This window comes from Engraulis encrasicolus, chromosome 14, assembly GCF_034702125.1.
Source record: "Engraulis encrasicolus isolate BLACKSEA-1 chromosome 14, IST_EnEncr_1.0, whole genome shotgun sequence".
NCBI lineage: Eukaryota > Metazoa > Chordata > Actinopteri > Clupeiformes > Engraulidae > Engraulis > Engraulis encrasicolus.
Window position 1 is genome coordinate 25,681,147 of NC_085870.1, and position 11,907 is coordinate 25,693,053.

The 11,907-nt window shown below is 49.6% G+C and overlaps 2 protein-coding genes across 2 annotated transcripts; both read right to left on the reverse strand.

Annotated features, from left to right (window-relative positions):
- Nucleotides 1-3,400: 3,400 nt before the first annotated feature.
- On the reverse strand, nucleotides 3,401-4,078 carry LOC134463211 (uncharacterized; the record flags this gene model as incomplete). The annotated part of the gene is made up of 1 exon (XM_063216433.1): nucleotides 3,401-4,078. A coding segment is annotated over one exon (678 nt), but the record flags the coding sequence as incomplete, so codon positions are not given.
- Nucleotides 4,079-4,894: 816 nt separating this feature from the next.
- On the reverse strand, nucleotides 4,895-11,508 carry LOC134463435 (mucin-2-like; the record flags this gene model as incomplete). Its single annotated transcript, XM_063216632.1, has 2 exons — nucleotides 4,895-5,812; nucleotides 10,807-11,508. Coding segments are annotated over 2 exons (1,620 nt in total), but the record flags the coding sequence as incomplete, so codon positions are not given.
- Between the last annotated feature and the right edge of the window lie 399 nt (nucleotides 11,509-11,907).

An 11,907-nucleotide genomic window follows, 5' to 3' on the forward strand; every position in this document is an offset into this window, starting at 1 on the left:
TAAACACTCAACCCCCAAAAAACCCCACACCCCAAACCACCACTACTACCACAAACTACCACCCCCCCCACCAAATAACCACCCAAACCACTCAAACCACCACTACTACACACACAACCACCAATCAACTCAACCACTCTACAACTCCAACAACACACTAACTACCACTCCTACAACCTACACTATTATAACTTCTACCACAAACACATCTACTACCTACTCCAACCACCACTAATACCACTCCACTCACTCGACAACACCAACTGCCACCACCATCTAAGACCACTCCAACCACCAACTACCATCCTCCAACCTACACTACTACCATCATCCACTACATCACAACACTACTTGCACTCCAAACACCACTACCTAACATTAAATTCTACTATCCCTCATACATTACTCAAACTTATACTTCCAACAACCTGACAATCCTCCACCTCGTCAACCACTACTATTACACTACCAACACTACAAACCACTAGCATATATTCCTACATCTACCAACTGCAAACCACCAATACTACCACTCCAAACATACACATCAACTCTTCAAAGACCACCGCTACTACCACTAACCAACTACCACAACTTTCCTACTGCATACTCCACATCACTTCACATACTCTTCTATCACCAACCATCACCACCATCGTCAAACCACCTCGACATTACAACTACCAAACACCACTACATGACCAATCCATTACCATCAACTATTAAACACACTACACTTAACAACCCATCAACCATCATAAATACCACTCAATCAATATCACAACTATCTTCCAATATACCTATCATACCACTTCTAACTCAAATATCTTAAATCTCCTTCCCCACCTCACGGTCTACCCTCCTACCATATCCACACCACCTTACATTCACTCCTTAACACCTCCACGTATATTAAATACTTGGAACTTCCACAATACTTACTATGACTCTCTGACACAATTTATGTCCTCAACATTCCAATATCACCTACAATCTCACCTCGACAACCACTGCTTACCACTACTACTAACCACTCCAACAACCACTAACAACCACCACTCAACAACCAACCTAATACTACCAACTCCAATATCCACAACTCAAATCATACCAACAAATACTCACCAACTACTACTACCACTCCACAAAACCCTCTACTTAATTACTCACACTCAAACCAACTCGACAAACAACTCCAACCTCCACTAACTACCTCCATTCAACATACCACTTCTACCACTGCAAAACTACCTCTTACTACACCACTACAAAACCACCCCAACCACCTCACTTAACACCACTCGAACCACTCCACTCCAACAACCACTACTACTCACCCCAACAACCACAACACACCCACTACCCAAACCACTTAATAAATACCACTCCAACAACCACAAACCAAACACACCACTCCAAACCAACACTACTTTCACACTCCACCAAACAACCCACAACTTCCCACTCACAACCACTCCAATACTTCCACTACTATACCACTCCAACACACACACTACTACTCAACCACTTCTACAACCAACTCAAAACAAAACCACCACTCAACACTTCCACTCCAAACACCATACTATCCACAAACTACTAACAACTCCAGCCACCTTTACTTCACTCCATCCACTCCACACCACGACTAACCACTCCAACCACCACTACACTACCCACATCCAACAAACCACTAACTACCACTGACACCAACCACTACTTACAACCCACTTCTAACACCACACAGAACAACAACTTCAACCACCTCGAACCAACCACTCCAACCACCACTACTTCCACTCCAACACCACACACGTCATACCACTCCAACCATCCACTACTACCACTCCAAACAAACCACAACTACCAACTCAACCAACCACTAATACAACCCCTACACCAACCTCTCCAAAATACCACTATACTCACTTCCAAATACATCCACAATCTTTCCAACTCAACCACATCTCTCACCACAACTACACTACCACTCCCAACAACCATTCTACCACTCCAACCACCCGACAAACACTCCAACCACAACTAATATACAACTCACAACAACTCATACTTACCTAATTCCAAACACACACTACAATACTTCCACCCCTAAAATCCAATACCATACCATCTCTACTTTCCACTCACTATCATCATCGAAACACTCCAACCTCCACTACTACCACCTCAACTAACCACCACACTTCCTCTAAACCACTCCTATTATTACATCAAACTACTAACCACTACATCCAACCTCCGACAAACCCTAATCATATTTCATCAACACTTCTCAAAAATCTACAACAACACTACATCCACTCCCATGCTCAACTAATTACTACAATAAATTCTCCACTATAGTGTAATGACTACACTACGTTGTAGGTATGTTGACGGAGTGTTCGTTGTGGTGGCTGGTAGTAGTGGTGGTTGGAGTGGTTGTTGAGGTAGTTGGAGTGGTAGTTGTGGTTGTTGGAGTGGTTGTCGAGGTGGTTGTAGTGGTGCTTGGAGTGGAAGAAGTTGAAGTGGTAGTAGTGATTGGAGTGGTAGTTATGGTTGTTGGAGAGGTAGTTGTGGTTGAAGTGGTAGTAGTTCTGGTTGTAGTGGTAGTTGTGGTTGGAGTGGTTGTAGTGGTGGTTGGAGTGGAAGAAGTTGAAGTGGTAGTAGTGATTGGAGTGGTAGTTATGGTTGTTGGAGTGGTAGTTGTGGTGGTAGTAGTGCTGGTTGGAGTGGTAGTTGTGGTTGTTGGAGTAGTAGTAGTGGTGGTTGATGGAGTGGTTGTGGTGGTGGTTGGAGTGGTTGTAGAGGTGGTTGGAGTGGTTGTCGAGGTGGTTGAAGTGGTGGTTGTAGTGGTGGTAGTAGTGGTGGTTTGGGTGGTAGTAGTGGTTGTTGGAGTGGTAGTAGTTGTGGTTGTTGGAGTGGTTGTCGAGGTGGTTGTAGTGGTTGTACTGGTGGTTGGAGTGGTAGTAGTGGTGGTTGGAGTGGTAGTTGTGGTTGTTGGAGTGGTAGTAGTGGTGGTTGGAGTGGTGGTTGGGGTGGTAGTAGTGGTGGTTGAAGTGGTAGTTGTGGTTGTTGGAGTGGTAGTAGTGGTGGTTGGAGTGGTTGTCGAGGTGGTTGGAGTGGTAGTAGTGGTGGTTGGAGTGGTAGTAGTTGTGGTAGTAGTGGTGGTTGGAGTGGTAGTTGTGGTTGTTGGAGTGGTAGTAGTGGTGGTTGGAGTGGTGGTAGTAGTGGTGGTTGGAGTGGTAGTAGTGGTGGTTGGAGTGGTAGTAGTGGTGGTTGGAGTGGAAGTTGTGGTTGTTGGAGTGGTAGTAGTGGTGGTTGGAGTGGTGGTTGTTGTGGTTGTTGGAGTGGTAGTAGTGGTGGTTGTTGGAGTGGTTGTTGTGGTTGTTGGAGTGGTAGTAGTGGTGGTTGGAGTGGTTGTCGAGGTGGTTGAAGTGGTGGTTGGGGTGGTTGTAGTGGTGGTAGTAGTGGTGGTTGCAGTGGTAGTTGTGGTTGTTGGAGTGGTAGTAGTGGTGGTTGGAGTTGTTGTCGAGGTGGTTGGAGTGGTAGTAGTTGTGGTTGGAGTGGTAGTAGTTGTGGTAGTAGTGGTGGTTGGAGTGGTAGTTGTGGTTGTTGGAGTGGTAGTAGTGGTGGTTGGAGTGGTGGTTGTTGTGGTTGTTGGAGTGGTAGTAGTGGTGGTTGGAGTGGTTGTCGAGGTGGTGGTTGGGGTGGTTGCAGTGGTGGTAGTTGTGGTTGTTGAAGTGGTAGTAGTTGTGGTTGGAGTGGTTGTCAAGGTGGTTGAAGTGGTTGTCGAGGTGGTTGAAGTGGTGGTTGGAGTGGTTGTAGTGGTGGTTGGAGTGGTTGTCGAGGTGGTTGGAGTGGTAGTAGTTGTGGTAGTAGTGGTGGTTGGAGTGGTAGTTGTGGTTGTTGGAGTGGTAGTAGTGGTGGTTGGAGTGGTGGTTGTTGTGGTTGTTGGAGTGGTAGTAGTGGTGGTTGGAGTGGTTGTCGAGGTGGTTGAAGTGGTGGTTGGGGTGGTTGTAGTGGTGGTAGTAGTGGTGGTTGCAGTGGTAGTTGTGGTTGTTGGAGTGGTAGTAGTGGTGGTTGGAGTGGTGGTTGGGGTGGTAGTAGTGGTGGTTGCAGTGGTAGTTGTGGTTTTTGGAGTGGTTGTAGTGGTGGTGGTTGGAGTGGTTGTCGAGGTGGTTGGAGTGGTAGTAGTGGTGGTTGGAGTGGTAGTAGTTGTGGTAGTAGTGGTGGTTGGAGTGGTAGTTGTGGTTGTTGGAGTGGTAGTAGTGGTGGTTGGAGTGGTGGTTGTTGTGGTTGTTGGAGTGGTAGTAGTGGTGGTTGGAGTGGTTGTCGAGGTGGTTGGAGTGGTAGTAGTTGTGCTTGGAGTGGTTGTAGTGGTGGTTGTTGGAGTGGTAGTAGTGGTGGTTGCAGTGGTAGTTGTGGTTATTGGAGTGGTAGTAGTGGTGGTTGGAGTGGTGGTTGGGGTGGTAGTAGTGGTGGTTGAAGTGGTAGTAGTGGTGGTTAGAGTGGTAGTTGTGGTTGCTGGAGTGGTAGTAGTGGTGGTAGTAGTGGTGGTTGGAGTGGTTGTCGAGGTGGTTGGAGTGGTAGTAGAAGTGGTTGGAGTGGTAGTTGTGGTTGTTTGAGTGGTAGTAGTGGTGGTAGGAGTGGTTGTCGAGGTGGTTGGGGTGGTAGTAGTGGTGGTTGGAGTGGTAGTAGTTGTGGTTGTTGGAGTGGTAGTAGTGGTGGTAGTTGTTGTTGTTGGAGTGGTAGTAGTGGTGGTTGGAGTTGTTGTTGAGGTGGTTGGAGTGGTAGTAGTGGTGGTAGGAGTGGTGGTTGGAGTGGTAGTTGTGGTTGTTGGAGTGGTAGTAGTGGTGGTTGGAGTGGTTGTCGAGGTGGTTGGAGTGGTTGTCGTTGTTGTTGGAGTGGTAGTAGTGGTGGTTGGAGTGGTTGTCGAGGTGGTTGAAGTGGTGGTTGGGGTGGTTGTAGTGGTGGTAGTAGTGGTGGTTGGAGTGGTAGTTGTGGTTGTTGGAGTGGTAGTAGTGGTGGTTGGAGTGGTTGTCGAGGTGGTTGGAGTGGTAGTAGTTGTGGTAGTAGTTGTGGTAGTAGTGGTGGTTGGAGTGGTAGTTGTGGTTGTTGGAGTGGTAGTAGTGGTGGTTGGAGTGGTTGTCGAGGTGGTTGGAGTGGTAGTAGTGGTGGTTGGAGTGGTGGTTGGGGTTGTAGTAGTGGTGGTTGGAGTGGTGGTAGTTGTTGTTGGAGTGGTAGTAGTGGTGGTTGGAGTGGTTGTTGAGGTGGTTGGAGTGGTAGTTGTGGTTGTTGGAGTGGTAGTAGTGGTGGTTGGAGTGGTAGTTGTGGTTGTTGGAGTGGTAGTAGTGGTGGTTGGAGTGGTGGTTGGAGTGGTAGTAGTGGTGGTTGGAGTGGTTGTTGGAGTGGTAGTAGAAGTGGTTGGAGTGGTAGTTGTGGTTGTTGGAGTGGTAGTAGTTGTGGTTGGAGTGGTTGTCGAGGTGGTTGGAGTGGTAGTAGTGGTGCTTGGAGTGGTTGTCGAGGTGGTTGAAGTGGTGGTTGGGGTGGTTGTAGTGGTGGTAGTAGTGGTGGTTGCAGTGGTAGTTGTTGTTGTTGGAGTGGTAGTAGTGGTGGTTGGAGTGGTTGTCGAGGTGGTTGGAGTGGTAGTAGTGGTGGTTGGAGTGGTAGTAGTTGTGGTAGTAGTGGTGGTTGGAGTGGTAGTTGTGGTTGTTGGAGTGGTGGTTGGAGTGGTAGTAGTGGTGGTTGGAGTGGTAGTAGTTGTGGTAGTAGTGGTGGTTGGAGTGGTAGTTGTGGTTGTTGGAGTGGTAGTAGTGGTGGTTGGAGTGGTGGTTGTTGTGGTTGTTGGAGTGGTAGTAGTGGTGGTTGGAGTGGTGGTTGTTGTGGTTGTTGGAGTGGTAGTAGTGGTGGTTGGAGTGGTTGTCGAGGTGGTTGAAGTGGTGGTTGGGGTGGTAGTAGTGGTGGTTGGAGTGGTAGTTGTGGTTGTTGGAGTGGTAGTAGTGGTGGTAGGAGTGGTTGTCGAGGTGGTTGGGGTGGTAGTAGTTGTGGTTGTTGGAGTGGTAGTAGTGGTGGTTGGAGTTGTTGTCGAAGTGGTTGTAGTGGTGGTTGGGGTGGTAGTAGTGGTGGTTGGAGTGGTAGTAGTGGTGGTTGGAGTGGTAGTAGTTGTGGTTGTTGGAGTGGTAGTAGTGGTGGTAGGAGTGGTTGTCGAGGTGGTTGGGGTGGTAGTAGTTGTGGTTGTTGGAGTGGTAGTAGTGGTGGTAGTAGTGGTGGTTGTGGTGGTGGTCGTTGCGGTAGTAGTTGTTGTGGTAGTAGTGGTGGTTGGAGTGGTGGTGGTTGAGGTGGTTGGAGTGGTAGTAGTGGTGGTTGGAGTGGTAGTAGTTGTGGTAGTAGTGGTGGTTGGAGTGGTAGTTGTGGTTGTTGGAGTGGTAGTAGTGGTGGTTGGAGTGGTGGTTGTTGTGGTTGTTGGAGTGGTAGTAGTGGTGCTTGGAGTGGTTGTCGAGGTGGTTGAAGTGGTGGTTGAGGTGGTTGTAGTGGTGGTTGGAGTGGTGGTAGTAGTGGTGGTTGTAGTGGTAGTAGTGGTGGTAGGAGTGGTTGTCGAGGTGGTTGGAGTGGTTGAGGAGGTAGTTGTGGTGGTTGGGGTGGTAGTAGTGGTGGTTGAAGTGGTAGTTGTGGTTGTTGGAGTGGTAGTAGTGGTGGTTGGAGTGGTAGTAGTGGTGGTTGGAGTGGTAGTAGTTGTGGTAGTAGTGGTGGTTGGAGTGGTAGTAGTTTGAAGTGGTAGTAGTGGTGGTTGGAGTGGTAGTTGTGGTGGTTGGAGTGGTTGTAGTAGTGGTGGTTGCAGAGGTAGTTGTGGTTGTTGGAGTGGTAGTAGTGGTGGTTGGAGTGGTTGTTGAGGTGGTTGTAGTGGTGGTTGGGGTGGTAGTAGTGGTGCTTGGAGTGGTTGTCGAGGTAGTTGGAATGGTAGTAGTGGTGGTTGGGGTGGAAGTAGCGGTGGTGGGAATGGTTGTAGTGGTTGGAGTGGTAGTAGTTGTGGTGGTTGGAGTGGTAGTAGTTGTGGTAGTAGTGGTGGTTGGAGTGGAAGTTGTGGTTGTTGGAGTGGTAGTAGTGGTGGTTGGAGTGGTAGTAGTTGTGGTAGTAGTGGTGGTTGGAGTGGAAGTTGTGGTTGTTGGAGTGGTAGTAGTGGTGGTTGGAGTGGTTGTCGAGGTGGTTGAAGTGGTAGTAGTGGTGGTTGGGGTGGTTGTAGTGGTGGTAGTAGTGGTGGTTGCAGAGGTAGTTGTGGTTGTTGGAGTGGTAGTAGTGGTGGTGGTTGGGTAGTTGGTTGGTGAGTGTGGTTGTTGGAGTGGTAGTAGTGGTGGTTGGAGTGGTTGTCGAGGTGGTTGTAGTGGTGGTTGGGGTGGTAGTAGTGGTGCTTGGAGTGGTTGTAGTGGTGGTTGTTGGAGTGGTAGTAGTAGTGGTTGGAGTGGTTGTCGAGGTGGTTGAAGTGGTGGTTGGGGTGGTTGTAGTGGTGGTAGTAGTGGTGGTTGCAGTGGTAGTTGTGGTTGTTGGAGTGGTAGTAGTGGTGGTTGGAGTTGTTGTCGAGGTGGTTGGAGTGGTAGTAGTTGTGGTTGGAGTGGTAGTAGTTGTGGTAGTAGTGGTGGTTGGAGTGGTAGTTGTGGTTGTTGGAGTGGTAGTAGTGGTGGTTGGAGTGGTGGTTGTTGTGGTTGTTGGAGTGGTAGTAGTAGTGGTAGCAGTGGTTGTCGAGGTGGTTGGGGTGGTTGCAGTGGTGGTAGTTGTGGTTGTTGAAGTGGTAGTAGTGGTGGTTGGAGTGGTTGTCAAGGTGGTTGAAGTGGTTGTCGAGGTGGTTGAAGTGGTGGTTGGAGTGGTTGTAGTGGTGGTTGGAGTGGTTGTCGAGGTGGTTGGAGTGGTAGTAGTTGTGGTAGTAGTGGTGGTTGGAGTGGTAGTTGTGGTTGTTGGAGTGGTAGTAGTGGTGGTTGGAGTGGTGGTTGTTGTGGTTGTTGGAGTGGTAGTAGTGGTGGTTGGAGTGGTTGTCGAGGTGGTTGAAGTGGTGGTTGGGGTGGTTGTAGTGGTGGTTGGAGTGGTAGTAGTGGTGGTTGCAGTGGTAGTTGTTGTTGTTGGAGTGGTAGTAGTGGTGGTTGGAGTGGTTGTCGAGGTGGTTGGAGTGGTAGTAGTGGTGGTTGGAGTGGTAGTAGTTGTGGTAGTAGTGGTGGTTGGAGTGGTAGTTGTGGTTGTTGGAGTGGTAGTAGTGGTGGTTGGAGTGGTGGTTGGAGTGGTAGTAGTGGTGGTTGGAGTGGTTGTCGAGGTGGTTGGAGTGGTAGTAGTGGTGGTTGGAGTGGTAGTAGTTGTGGTAGTAGTGGTGGTTGGAGTGGTAGTTGTGGTTGTTGGAGTGGTAGTAGTGGTGGTTGGAGTGGTGGTTGGAGTGGTTGTCGAGGTGGTAGTAGTGGTGGTTGAAGTGGTAGTTGTGGTTGTTGGAGTGGTAGTAGTGGTGGTTGGAGTGGTTGTCGAGGTGGTTGGAGTGGTAGTAGTGGTGGTTGGAGTGGTAGTAGTTGTGGTAGTAGTGGTGGTTGGAGTGGAAGTTGTGGTTGTTGGAGTGGTTGTAGTAGTGGTGGTTGGAGTGGTGGTTGTTGTGGTTGTTGGAGTGGTAGTAGTGGTGGTTGGAGTGGTTGTCGAGGTGGTTGAAGTGGTGGTTGGGGTGGTTGTAGTGGTGGTAGTAGTGGTGCTTGGAGTGGTTGTAGTGGTGGTTGTTGGAGTGGTAGTAGTGGTGGTTGGAGTGGTTGTCGAGGTGGTTGGAGTGGTAGTAGTTATGGTAGTAGTGGTGGTTGGAGTGGTAGTTGTGGTTGTTGGAGTGGTAGTAGTGGTGGTTGGAGTGGTAGTTGTGGTTGTTGGAGTGGTAGTAGTGGTGGTTGGGGTGGTAGTAGTGGTGGTTGGAGTGGTAGTTGTGGTTGTTGGAGTGGTAGTAGTGGTGGTTGGAGTGGTTGTCGAGGTGGTTGGAGTGGTAGTAGTGGTGGTTGGAGTGGTAGTAGTTGTGGTAGTAGTGGTGGTTGGAGTGGAAGTTGTGGTTGTTGGAGTGGTAGTAGTGGTGGTTGGAGTGGTGGTTGGGGTGGTAGTAGTGGTGGTTGGAGTGGTAGTTGTGGTTGTTGGAGTGGTAGTAGTGGTGGTTGGAGTGGTTGTCGAGGTGGTTGGAGTGGTAGTAGTGGTGGTTGGAGTGGTTGTCGAGGTGGTTGAAGTGGTGGTTGGGGTGGTTGTAGTGGTGGTAGTAGTGGTGGTTGCAGTGGTAGTTGTGGTTATTGGAGTGGTAGTAGTGGTGGTTGGAGTTGTTGTCGAGGTGGTTGGAGTGGTAGTAGTTGTGGTTGGAGTGGTAGTAGTTGTGGTAGTAGTGGTGGTTGGAGTGGTAGTTGTGGTTGTTGGAGTGGTAGTAGTTGTGGTAGTAGTGGTGGTTGGAGTGGTAGTAGTTGTGGTAGTAGTGGTGGTTGGAGTGGAAGTTGTGGTTGTTGGAGTGGTAGTAGTGGTGGTTGGAGTGGTGGTTGTTGTGGTTGTTGGAGTGGTAGTAGTGGTGGTTGGAGTGGTGGTTGTTGTGGTTGTTGGAGTGGTAGTAGTGGTGGTTGGAGTGGTTGTCGAGGTGGTTGAAGTGGTGGTTGGGGTGGTTGTAGTGGTGGTAGTAGTGGTGGTTGCAGTGGTAGTTGTGGTTGTTGGAGTGGTAGTAGTGGTGGTTGGAGTTGTTGTCGAGGTGGTTGGAGTGGTAGTAGTTGTGGTTGGAGTGGTAGTAGTTGTGGTAGTAGTGGTGGTTGGAGTGGTAGTTGTGGTTGTTGGAGTGGTAGTAGTGGTGGTTGGAGTGGTGGTTGTTGTGGTTGTTGGAGTGGTAGTAGTAGTGGTAGCAGTGGTTGTCGAGGTAGTGGTGGTTGGAGTGGTAGTTGTGGTTGTTGGAGTGGTAGCAGTGGTGGTTGGAGTGGTTGTCAAGGTGCTTGCAGTGGTGGTTGGAGTGGTGGTTGGGGTGGTAGTAGTGGTGGTTGAAGTGGTTGTCGAGGTGGTTGGAGTGGTAGTAGTGGTGGTTGGAGTGGTAGTAGTTGTGGTAGTAGTGGTGGTTGGAGTGGTAGTTGTGGTTGTTGGAGTGGTAGTAGTGGTGGTTGGAGTGGTGGTTGTTGTGGTTGTTGGAGTGGTAGTAGTGGTGGTTGGAGTGGTTGTCGAGGTGGTTGAAGTGGTGGTTGGGGTGGTTGTAGTGGTGGTAGTAGTGGTGGTTGCAGTGGTAGTTGTGGTTGTTGGAGTGGTAGTAGCGGTGGTCGGAGTGGTGGTTGGGGTGGTAGTAGTGGTGGTTGCAGTGGTAGTTGTGGTTTTTGGAGTGGTTGTAGTGGTGGTGGTTGGAGTGGTTGTCGAGGTGGTTGGAGTGGTAGTAGTGGTGGTTGGAGTGGTAGTAGTTGTGGTTGTTGGAATGGTAGTAGTGGTGGTTGGAGTGGTGGTAGTTGTTGTAGTTGGAGTGGTAGTAGTGGTGGTTGGAGTTGTTGTTGAGGTGGTTGGAGTGGTAGTTGTGGTAGTAGTGGTGGTTGGAGTTGTTGTCGAAGTGGTTGTAGTGGTGGTTGGAGTTGTTGTTGAGGTGGTTGGAGTGGTAGTTGTGGTTGTTGGAGTGGTAGTAGAAGTGGTTGGAGTGGTAGTTGTGGTTGTTGGAGTGGTAGTAGTTGTGGTTGGAGTGGTTGTCGAGGTGGTTGGGGTGGTAGTAGTTGTGGTTGTTGGAGTGGTAGTAGTGGTGGTTGGAGTGGTAGTTGTGGTTGTTGGAGTGGTAGTAGTGGTGGTAGTAGTGGTGGTTGGAGTGGTAGCTATGAGGTGGTGTATTGGAGTGGTAGTTATGGTTGTTGGAGTGGTAGTTGTTGTGGTTGAAGTGGTAGTAGTTCTGGTTGTAGTGGTAGTTGTGGTTGTTGGAGTGGTTGTCGAGGTGGTTGTAGTGGTGGTTGGAGTGGTAGTAGTTGTGGTTATTTGAGTGGTAGTAGTGGTGGTTGGAGTGGTAGTTGTGGTTGCTGGAGTGGTAGTAGTGGTGGTAGTAGTGGTGGTTGGGGTGGTTGAAGTGGTGGTTGGGGTGGTTGTAGTGGTGGTAGTAGTGGTGGTTGCAGTGGTAGTTGTGGTTGTTGGAGTGGTAGTAGTGGTGGTTGGAGTGGTTGTCGAGGTGGTTGGAGTGGTAGTAGTGGTGGTTGGAGTGGTAGTAGTGGTGGTTGGAGTGGTTGTCGAGGTGGTTGAAGTGGTGGTTGGGGTGGTTGTAGTGGTGGTAGTAGTGGTGCTTGGAGTGGTTGTAGTGGTGGTTGTTGGAGTGGTAGTAGTGGTGGTTGGAGTGGTTGTCGAGGTGGTTGGAGTGGTAGTAGTTATGGTAGTAGTGGTGGTTGGAGTGGTAGTTGTGGTTGTTGGAGTGGTAGTAGTGGTGGTTGGAGTGGTTGTCGAGGTGGTTGGAGTGGTAGTAGTGGTGGTTGGAGTGGTGGTTGTTGGAGTGGTAGTAGTGGTGGTTGGAGTGGTAGTTGTGGTTGTTGGAGTGGTAGTAGTGGTGGTTGGAGTGGTTGTCGAGGTGGTTGGAGTGGTAGTAGTGGTGGTTGGAGTGGTGGTTGGGGTGGTAGTAGTGGTGGTTGGAGTGGTAGTAGTTGTGGTAGTAGTGGTGGTTGGAGTGGAAGTTGTGGTTGTTGGAGTGGTAGTAGTGGTGGTTGGAGTGGTGGTTGGGGTGGTAGTAGTGGTGGTTGGAGTGGTTGTCGAGGTGGTTTGGGTGGTTGCAGTGGTGGTAGTAGTGGTGCTTGGAGTGGTTGTAGTGGTGGTTGTTGGAGTGGTAGTAGTGGTGGTTGGAGTGGTTGTCGAGGTGGTTGAAGTGGTGGTTCGGGTGGTTGTAGTGGTGGTAGTAGTGGTGGTTGCAGTGGTAGTTGTGGTTGTTGGAGTGGTAGTAGT